This window comes from Solanum stenotomum, chromosome 6 (genome assembly GCF_019186545.1).
Source record: "Solanum stenotomum isolate F172 chromosome 6, ASM1918654v1, whole genome shotgun sequence".
NCBI classification, from domain to species: domain Eukaryota; kingdom Viridiplantae; phylum Streptophyta; class Magnoliopsida; order Solanales; family Solanaceae; genus Solanum; species Solanum stenotomum.
Window position 1 is genome coordinate 55486392 of NC_064287.1, and position 10481 is coordinate 55496872.

Sequence of the window (10481 nt, forward strand, 5' to 3'; positions counted from 1 at the left end):
TAACATGAAAATTTGTAGGAAAATAAGTTTTCTACAGATTTTCATACTGATCCCTAGGAAAGTTCCCATGTAATTCATACTTTTCTTGTAGTGTTTTTTGTATGATTATATCCTACAATTGATCTAACCTACTAGCCATCTTATGAAAGACATTTTTTTATTTTTTTTATAACTTCTAAAAATATTATTATCAATCAACAATAACTTCTGATTATAAAAAGGAGGAGATCACATAGTTTCTTAGTGGGATGACACAAATTTAAGGCGTTAAGCATTTACAGTTACAGAGATGATGTTGCTCAAATTTACTATCAAACTGAATATTTGATACGTTAGACAATTGCATTAGAAAAAAATATATAATCCAATTGATTTATACTAGTAATTATAATACTAACCAAATACCAGAAAATACTATAACCAAATAAGCAGTTTTTCCCTGAATATGAAATGTATTTTTTCAATTTCTTTTGATAAAACTTTTAAATAAAATTATATTTTGAAATGACAATAATTATCGATCAAGTATGCTCACCATTCATTAATTTAACCTTACATTTTCTTCCTTTCAAATTTTGTGTAACTTATCGTATACATACTTTAATATTATCTATTTATCATTTTAAAATATTTGTTCAATTAGTATGAGGTACACTTACTTGTACGTGTTGAAAAAATTAGTATAAAAAGTATAAATTCATGTTTTTTATACTAATTTAGAACATGTTGACAAACTCAAATTATACCAAATTGTTATAAGATAGACGTGTCTAAATATATTAATCTACATGAGTTAGTATCAAATTCATATGAAAATAAAACAGTATGACTCAAGGTATTGTGCATGAGATTCCCTAACTAAATTTATCCCCTTCAACAATAGCTGAATTATTATTAAGACTAACAACAATTGTTCGAACACTTATAAAACCAACGATAAACTTTATTTTCAATTAAATTAAAGACTTAAAATTGTGTTTTGACCTGAATGTATGCCTAAAGGAGCTAAGATTGGTGCCCGAGTCAATATTTTTTAATCTCTAATTCAATTTTTTCTTTAAGTTGTAACTTCTATGTAATTAGTTTAATTTTATTATTATTTTACTTGTTCAATCTTAAATTCATTATTATCTTCTATCTGATTCAATCTCATCTATTGTTGCTTTCAAATTGGCTGAAAGAGTATTTTGAAGTCACTTAGGAGAAGTATAGGCAAGTGAGCCTAAGTTGTATATAATAAATAGTTGTGTGTTCGAGACTTAATTGAGAAAGAGCATTAATAGTTGTGTGTGCCATACGAAAAATCAAGTTCGTGCTCTCATATTACCCAATACACCAAAAGGGGCTTTACTTTCAGTAACTTCTTTCACTTATTATGTTGTCTCATTTCACCTTTCAACCACATTTTCACTATGATTTTTCTCTAAAGATATATGCATAAAGTTTACAATTTATGATTGATAAACAAGATTAGTACAATACCTAACTACCTATAATAAAGGAAGAAACTACTATAAAAAATCAGATTACTAAACATAATACAATTACAAAGAGTAACAAAATTATATAAACACAATTACAGAGAATTTCCAAAACACATTAATATAACAAAAGATAATGATGTTGTTTTTCTTTAATAATGAACCAAAAAGGTATTTAAAATAACCTTAAATGTTACGTATACATTAAAATATATTCTAAATTTGAATTAAATATTTTTGTCAGGCCATCAATGGCCATGATTCGTTTGTTTCTTCCTAAGATACTTTTGATTATTTAAATCTAACGTATGTGTATATGTTAACTGTTGAAAATTGTCATGATCCTCTCATCAAATGAAACTTGTAAGTCATTAATCTCATAAATAGTATTCATCTAAAGTGACAATATTTGAATAGTTATTGCTAGTTTGCTACGATTGGACTTCAATAATTTTTCTTGGCTTATAAACTAGAGCACGAAACGAATTGAATTTATTTATTCATAATTATATCAGGAAAATATTTTAATAAATAAAATATTCGATATGACCGTATATAGACTATTTGTGTAGTTTAACATGATGAATCAAGTCTCATGGGACAAATGAACAAGAATAAATTAAAATCTTCAACAAATTTTAAAAGATTATAGTGTATCTTATATATGCAGTTAATTATACTCTTAAGGATCGTAAGATCATTAAGACATAATTATATGAAAAGATATATTCCTTACCACCTAACATATCACGAATTTGTTAATCATATAAAATAATTTTAAATTAAGAAAGTTCATATTTTAGTCATCAAACTATATTCGTTTTTTCGGGCAAATTATTATCTTCTTTATCTTAATGAAACTTATTTAATCCACTAAATTATGTTATTGTCTAAAATGATAGAAGAAATAATTAGTACACATAACATGCAATACACCTCCATGTGAGAATATATAATTACATAATCATAAATTTTATAAGTTGACCTTTTGTTTATGATAGTAATAAAAGGTCAACTTAAAATTAATGAATATTTTACTATTTTTTTTAATAAGAAAAACAACTTAAGAAGACAAAAAAAAGATATCTTTATATTGAACAAGTCTATTTATATCAATATTTATGCAAGTTTTTAAATGAAAAATAAAATAAAATAATTCATTTTACTATGTTGATAGACAAGGAGAAATTTAAACTAAGGTACTTGGAACTTTTCTTAAATTCTATAAAGAATAAGTCAAAGTGAGAACATAAAAGTTATAATATGAGAAGAAGGGAGACAGAAAGATGAGAAATAGAAGGAGAAGCAAAACATAATTAAAGGAAATGCAAGAATGAGGACGCGCACAAAAAGTGAGCCACAGAAATTATTATGGAAGATAATCAATGGTATCAAGATAACAAATTCTTATTATATAAGGCCTCGGGGAGATGGGTAAGAATGCAAGCTCTAGAAGGAAGAAGAAGAAGAAATTCCCCTCTTCTTCTTTGCCAATTTTTTTATTTAAAATCCCAAAAAAATATCAAAGAATTTATTTATTTTTTTTTTTAAAAAAGAAGAAGTGAGATTCGTAATTGTAGAATAAGAGATAGATAGATAGAGAGAGAGAGAGAGAGAGAGAGAGAGAAAAAGAGAGAGAGAGAGAGAGAGAGAGAAAAGAGGCATGGAGGGAGCCAATAATGTAAAAATTGTGGCTTTGCTTATAATTTGCCTCTCCGTTGGAGCTTTGTTGGTAAAAGCTGAGGACCCTTACCTCTTTTTCGAGTGGAATGTCACTTATGGCACAATTGCTCCATTGGGTGTCCCCCAACAAGGTATCCTAATCAATGGGCAACTTCCGGGGCCCAGGATCAATTGCACATCCAACAATAATATTGTTGTCAATGTCTACAATAAGCTAGATGAGCCTTTACTCCTTACTTGGAATGGTATCCAACAAAGGAAGAATTCATGGCAAGATGGTACCCCAGGAACCATGTGTCCTATCATGCCTGGTACAAACTTCACTTATCATTTTCAAGTGAAGGACCAAATTGGTAGCTTCTTCTACTTTCCTACTACAAGCTTGCATCGTGCATCCGGTGGCTTCGGTGCCCTCGATGTCCATAGCCGTAACCTTATTCCCATTCCTTTTGACAAACCCGCTGATGAGTACAATGTCTTTTTGGGCGATTGGTACAATAAGGGACACAAAACCCTGAAAAAGACGTTAGATGGTGGACGCACCATTGGGAGACCTGATGGTATTCACATTAATGGAAAGTCCAATAAACTTGGTGACAAAGCAGAGCCATTATTCAGCATGGGAGCTGGCAAGACCTATAGGTACAGGATATGCAATGTCGGTATGAGGACCTCAGTTAATGTCGGGATCCAAGGTCATGCGATGAAGCTAGTGGAGATGGAAGGATCACATACCGTGCAAAATATGTATGACTCTCTTGACATCCACGTTGGTCAATGTCTTTCGGTCTTGGTCACTGCTGATCAGGAGCCTAAGGACTATTACATGGTTGTTTCTAGCCGATTTTTGAAGCAAGCCATCTCCTCCGTAGGTATCCTACGTTATGCAAATGGCAAGGGCGTCGGATCAGCATCATCTGATCATCTCCCAACACCTCCACCAAATAACACTCAAGGTATTGCTTGGTCCATGAATCAATTTCGGTCCTTCAGATGGAATCTCACAGCTAGTGCTGCCCGTCCTAATCCTCAGGGATCCTATCACTACGGACAGATCAACATTACTCGCACCATCAAGATTGTCAACTCGAGAAGCCAAGTAAATGGCAAGCTTCGATTTGCCTTGAATGGTATCTCTCATATGGATAGTGACACCCCATTGAAGCTTGCTGAGTACTTTGGAGTAGCTGAAAAGACTTTCAAGTATGATGTGATGGGGGATGAGCCTCCGACTCCGAGCAGCAACAACAACAAAGTGGTGACCATTGCTCCAAATGTGAAAAATGCTACCTTTCGTAATTTCGTGGAGATTATATTTGAGAACGAAGAAAAGACTATCCAGACGTATCACTTGGATGGATATTCATTTTTTGCAGTAGGGATCGAGCCTGGGAAATGGAATCCTGAGAAAAGAAAGAACTACAACTTAGTAGATGCAGTAAGCAGACACAGTATCCAAGTGTATCCAAATTCGTGGGCAGCCATAATGACAACTTTAGACAATGCAGGAATATGGAACTTACGATCCGATATGTGGGAGAGAAACTACTTAGGACAACAATTATATTTTAGTGTACTCTCTCCTTCACGCTCCTTGAGGGATGAGTATAACCTCCCAGACAACCATCCTCTTTGTGGTATTGTCAAGAGTATGCCCATGCCGCCGCCATACAAACCATAGTATCCTAATACTCTAATAATTAGCATCAAAGGTCTATATATATTTATGGGGAAAAAATATTTATATATATATATTCTTTTCAAAATATACATACATACATACATATAGTGTAATTCAAATAAAACATCAACCTAACTACACAAATTATATATATAATTAATATTGAACACAGAATTTACCCGTTCATTCCAGAATAATTTTCAATTTAATTTTATATTTTCATTTAACCCACCAAGGGGGGAATTTTTATTCTTGAATTGATCAGCGATAACAACGAGGTTGGGAGTTAGGTCTGACCTCTATGAACGAAATAATTGAAAAAAGATATCCTATACAGTGTGTGGCATTTCAATTTAAGTTTTAAAAAGATATGTTTATGTTAGCTGATGAGGTATAATATATAATATATTAATACTATCTTTGTTTCTTCATATGTTAACATTTATGTTATTAGAATTTAAAAGTGCAACTTATCAAGTATTCTTAAATTCATTGACTAAGAAAAAATTTATTGTTCAATGATAATGGAAAAAAAAAAAGAATACTGATGTATAATTACTACTATATTTTAGTGAGTTTATACCACTAGATAGTGTGTCTAGCAATTTTTTATTGACAATAAAAATACAAAATTTTCAGCAGAGATAAGTATGAATAAAAGGGGCTAGGTCTTATCTTAACAATTTTAATAAGGTAACAAACTTCTATTAATTAATAAGTATGAAGAAAAGAAGCGCAAGAGAGAATTAAGTATTTTGTGGTTATCACAAAATTTATAATACACATTACAATTATATTACAAATGAAAATGCTTAGGTAATACCAAAATGTAAAAGTCAAGAAGAAAGTTAAGTCGTCAACCTGATCAACGTCCCTTTTACAAATGTATGAACTAAAAAATACATGACTCGTCTAAGGTACCATATGTATTTTCCTCTAGTCTTTTTCTTCATATATGTCAAAAAACACTTGGTAGTTCAACACTTGTTCATGAATTTATCGAATCTTATTAAAGTTGTTGATACTATCATATGATTCCGATTTATCAATCGAATTTGTAAGTGCCTTAAAACAAACTCATCATTGATCACCCTACCATCCCAATTATTCTTTATTCTTTTTGTTATAGAACTGCTGTACAAGAGAAATATCTGCATCCCTAACTGCATTTTTATAACAATGATTCAAAATTACATCTTCCCCACATTCTTCAAAGATATCCTCATCTTGTAAGTTAACAAATCTATTTGGAGAAAAAAATTACTATTACCATCAACTTATAATTTTAAGTGTAAATATATAGGTGTAAGAGAAGTCAATTATAAAATATTAAACCATACCAATGTATCAAGAAGCTACTTGTTTCTAACAAAAAATCTTTTAACGGTAATATACTTGTCAAAACATCTGCAACTTCACTTATATTTTTTTCATCAAGATTTATAGTGAATGATTCCTTTTGTTTTTAAAGAACACAGTTACTTATGTATTGATAAATTATAAGCCACTATCTAAGCTTACACGTTTGATTTTGATTTGAAATTGAGTTCCAATTATAGCAACAAAGGTTTAATAATTTGGAAGGTATTGCTTGTACAACTTAATTAGTAGACTATAGTTATCTACCATGATGAGGAAGTAATTGTATTTGATGTGAGTTGCCACATGGTAAGACCTTCATAGTTCAATATATAATAGGTTAAAAAATTTGATGGTGTTGATTTTTTGTGGGTAAGATAATCTAGATTGCATGATTATGAGTTGAATTTTTCGGATACTTTTTAAAAAATGTTATATTTATTTTTTTGATATATTTTGTCCTTGTTATCCAACATCAAATACAATTTTCCCCTTAGACTATTAAGTCTCATATCATCGCTTTTATTATTCTTTGTATAGTCTATATGATGTTTACATTGATATATTTTATCTCAATTAAAATTTGCATTAATTTAATTCTTCTACCCATCCAATATTATACTCAACTTAGCTAACTAATTAAAGCACATCATTTTAAGATCGATAAATGAGACAGTAGAAAGCTGTGTTCCAACATGTATGACCGAAGATTCATATTCTAACGGGGCTATACTTGGCTGGAATATGTGTTGGGTTTTCTTTGACAATTTTTTTTAATAAGAATAAATCTATCCAAATAGTATAACGAGGAATAAATATAACTTTGTTATAAGAATGCAAAAATAAAATGACCCCACTCCTAATCTCACACACACACACATATATATAAAAGAATCCTAGACCCACCTACGTGGTGCCATCACAAACCAGGATTCCCATTTAATTTATTTATTTTTAAAACTAGGCTTCCCCTTTCTTGAAAAGTTATGACTTTTATTAGAAGTTGCGATTTTAATAAAGAGTTGCGACTTTTATGAAAAGTTGTTACTTATATGAAGAGTTGCGACTTTTATGAAAAGTTGTGACTTTTATGAAATGTTGTGACCTTTCCGAAGGATTTTCCAAATAGTTGTGACCTTTCCGATAAGACACAATAAATATTTGTTCACACTACCCTTTATTGTCTATAAATAGAGAGATTTCCTCTCATTTTAAAACAACGAAAATTCTGAACTTCTTCTTTTTCTGCACAATTAAATATTTGTGTACTTTAATTTGCTCCTGTTGAGTGCTCACCGACACCATTGCTTATGTTGCCGATCATGATATGTATTTTTACAGTCATTAATTTATGCTTACGGTATTAAGGATAAATGATGATAAAATGTTATAATTTTCATTTTCCTTTACATTATTAATGTTTGTTACTATGTAATCTCGTATGTAAGATAATATAATTTTTTAATTTTAATTATGGATAGATTTTAATTATTATTTTATAAATTTTGTGATATTAAATTTCCGCATGACGCTAATTTTACTAGTATAGTATATATATATAATATATATATGGCCAAAAAAACAGATATTTATTTACTATTATATTATGATAAATGGAAGTGAAAGGGTAAAATAGTAATGAGATGAATATGGACGGCTGGCGGAAAGGACCCAGGAAAAGGCTGGCATCAAATGGTTACGGATTCCAAATACTTATTGATAACCAAAAAAAAAAAAGGCATAAAGAAAGAGTCGAGTAGTTTCTTCTTCTTCTTCCACAATCCAGATCGATCGATCGATCGATCAACATCATCATCATCAGAAGAAGAATAATTTTTTTGAAATGAGAGAAATAATAAGCGTACACATAGGTCAAGCTGGTATTCAGGTGGGAAACTCATGTTGGGAGCTGTATTGCCTTGAACATGGAATCCAGCCTGATGGCATGATGCCTAGGTACATATATTTCTATTTCATTCATTCATTCATCAATTATTGTTTTTGTTTGCCTTCAATCTCACATGAATACACCACACATCTCTGATCTCTGTGTATGATGAATACTTTGTACAGGAAATTATTGTATATTTTGGGATAAATGATATAGGAAATTATTGTTTTTGTTTTGACTCTAGAGAAGCAAAGTTGTCCTGGTTATTATGACTTTTATAGTGGAAGAGCAACAGTTTTATGAATTCATGTCCTATAATTGGATAGGAAGCTGATTTGGTTTAGTTTCTCTTGTTAGCTAAAGGACTAACTTGTTTGTTTTCTTGCAGTGACACCTCACCAGGTGCAGCGCATGATGCTTTCAACACCTTCTTTAGCGAAACCGGTGCTGGGAAGCATGTCCCAAGAGCTATATTTGTTGATCTTGAACCTACTGTTATTGATGAGGTGAGAACTGGCACTTATCGCCAGCTTTTCCATCCCGAACAGCTCATTTCAGGAAAGGAAGATGCTGCAAATAATTTTGCCAGAGGCCATTATACAGGTAGCTAACTACCTACTTCAGAGACCTCTCCATCCATTTATTCATTTTCTTAACAACTTCTGTTAATGTACCTAATTTCTGCTTTATTCACAGTTGGGAAGGAGATTGTCGATCTTTGCCTTGATCGAGTAAGGAAATTGGCTGATAACTGCACAGGTTTGCAGGGATTCTTGGTGTTTAATGCTGTTGGTGGGGGTACTGGTTCCGGATTGGGGTCATTGTTGCTGGAACGCCTTTCTGTGGATTATGGAAAAAAGTCAAAGCTTGGGTTTACTATCTATCCTTCTCCCCAGGTGCATAGATAATCATGTTTTAGCAAAGCACTAATACATTTGTTTAACATAGCAGTAAAGGACGAGGTTCAGACTGAATTTTTAGATGATACTTATCCATATAGGTTGCTATCTAGTAGCTTTCACGATAATCACATTACGTCTAACTGTTTGGTGTTATCTTTAGCTCATGTTGTTTTTGTTAGTGTAACAGCATGTATAACAGTTGACAGACTAATCTGTAAATTATTTCTCTATCTGATTAAGTTGAAGCCTTTTGTTAATTTCAGGTATCCACTGCTGTTGTAGAGCCTTATAACAGTGTTCTTTCAACTCATTCCCTTCTAGAACACACGGATGTGGTTGTGATGTTGGACAATGAAGCCATTTATGATATCTGTAGGAGATCCCTAGACATTGAGAGGCCTACATACACTAATTTGAACCGACTGATTTCGCAAATCATATCATCGTTGACCACTTCCTTGCGATTTGATGGAGCCATCAATGTAGACATTACTGAATTCCAGACAAACCTGGTACCATATCCACGCATCCATTTTATGCTTTCATCATATGCCCCTGTGATCTCAGCTGAAAAGGCATACCATGAGCAATTATCTGTACCTGAGATAACAAATGCAGTTTTTGAGCCCTCAAGCATGATGGCTAAATGTGACCCAAGGCATGGAAAATATATGGCTTGCTGCCTGATGTACCGTGGAGATGTTGTTCCCAAGGATGTCAATGCTGCTGTCGCTACTATTAAAACGAAGAGGACGGTTCAGTTTGTAGACTGGTAAGGATTTTGCACTAGTTGCAAGCATTCTCTTTTCTCATCTGAACAAACTACATAAAACTTTGTAAATGTAAATGCCACCAGATCATATTATTTTTTTTGGTTTTGGGATTTGAACAGGTGCCCAACTGGCTTCAAATGTGGAATAAACTATCAGCCTCCAACAGTGGTACCTGGGGGGGATCTTGCCAAGGTGCAACGAGCTGTTTGCATGATCAGTAACAATACTGCAGTTGCTGAGGTGTTCTCGCGCATTGACCACAAATTTGATCTCATGTATGCTAAGAGGGCATTCGTCCACTGGTATGTTGGAGAAGGCATGGAAGAGGGAGAGTTTTCTGAAGCTCGTGAAGATTTAGCTGCACTTGAAAAAGATTACGAGGAAGTTGGTGCTGAAGGAGTTGATGATGAGGAAGACGGTGACGAATATTGATGTAGACCAACATCTTTGAAGGCAATGTTGGCCTGGTGCCTTGCATATGTTTTTGTTGTTATTTGCTATTTGTATAACTTCCTATATCAGTTATTGTTTACATTGTAATTTGACATTCCTTTGCATTCTTGTCTGAATATTTCCAACTACAGTGATTGTCTACATTGTAATTTGACATTCACTTCTTCTATAGTGATTGTTCATATGATCTCTACATTGCGATACTTGATCAAGTTACTTGTAGATGGTAAGCAAAGAGAGATACAAGATTCTTGACTC

The 10481-nt window shown here is 32.4% G+C and overlaps 2 protein-coding genes across 2 annotated transcripts; both read left to right on the forward strand.

Moving 5' to 3' along the window:
• Positions 1 to 3144: 3144 nt before the first annotated feature.
• On the forward strand, positions 3145 to 4845 carry LOC125867701 (L-ascorbate oxidase homolog). The gene has a single exon (XM_049548268.1). It carries the CDS (start codon positions 3145 to 3147, stop codon positions 4843 to 4845), a length of 1701 nt encoding a protein of 566 aa, XP_049404225.1.
• A 3085-nt stretch (positions 4846 to 7930) lies between these two features.
• Positions 7931 to 10410, forward strand: LOC125867162 (tubulin alpha-5 chain). Its single transcript, XM_049547591.1, has 5 exons — positions 7931 to 8160; positions 8484 to 8698; positions 8792 to 8991; positions 9261 to 9769; positions 9890 to 10410. Exons 1-5 carry the CDS (start codon positions 8048 to 8050, stop codon positions 10200 to 10202), a joined length of 1350 nt encoding a protein of 449 aa, XP_049403548.1. The 5' UTR covers positions 7931 to 8047; the 3' UTR covers positions 10203 to 10410.
• The last annotated feature ends 71 nt before the right edge of the window (positions 10411 to 10481 follow it).

Excerpts from the sequence above, each read along its gene's own strand:
- LOC125867701 (XM_049548268.1), top strand. The coding sequence starts at position 3,145 with ATGGAGGGAGCCAATAATGTAAAAATTGTGGCTTTGCTTATAATTTGC.
- LOC125867162 (XM_049547591.1), top strand. The coding sequence starts at position 8,048 with ATGAGAGAAATAATAAGCGTACACATAGGTCAAGCTGGTATTCAGGTG. Across the intron at positions 8,161-8,483 it reads CCTGATGGCATGATGCCTAG|TGACACCTCACCAGGTGCAG; the intron begins GTACATATATTT and ends GTTTTCTTGCAG. Across the intron at positions 8,992-9,260 it reads CTATCTATCCTTCTCCCCAG|GTATCCACTGCTGTTGTAGA; the intron begins GTGCATAGATAA and ends TGTTAATTTCAG.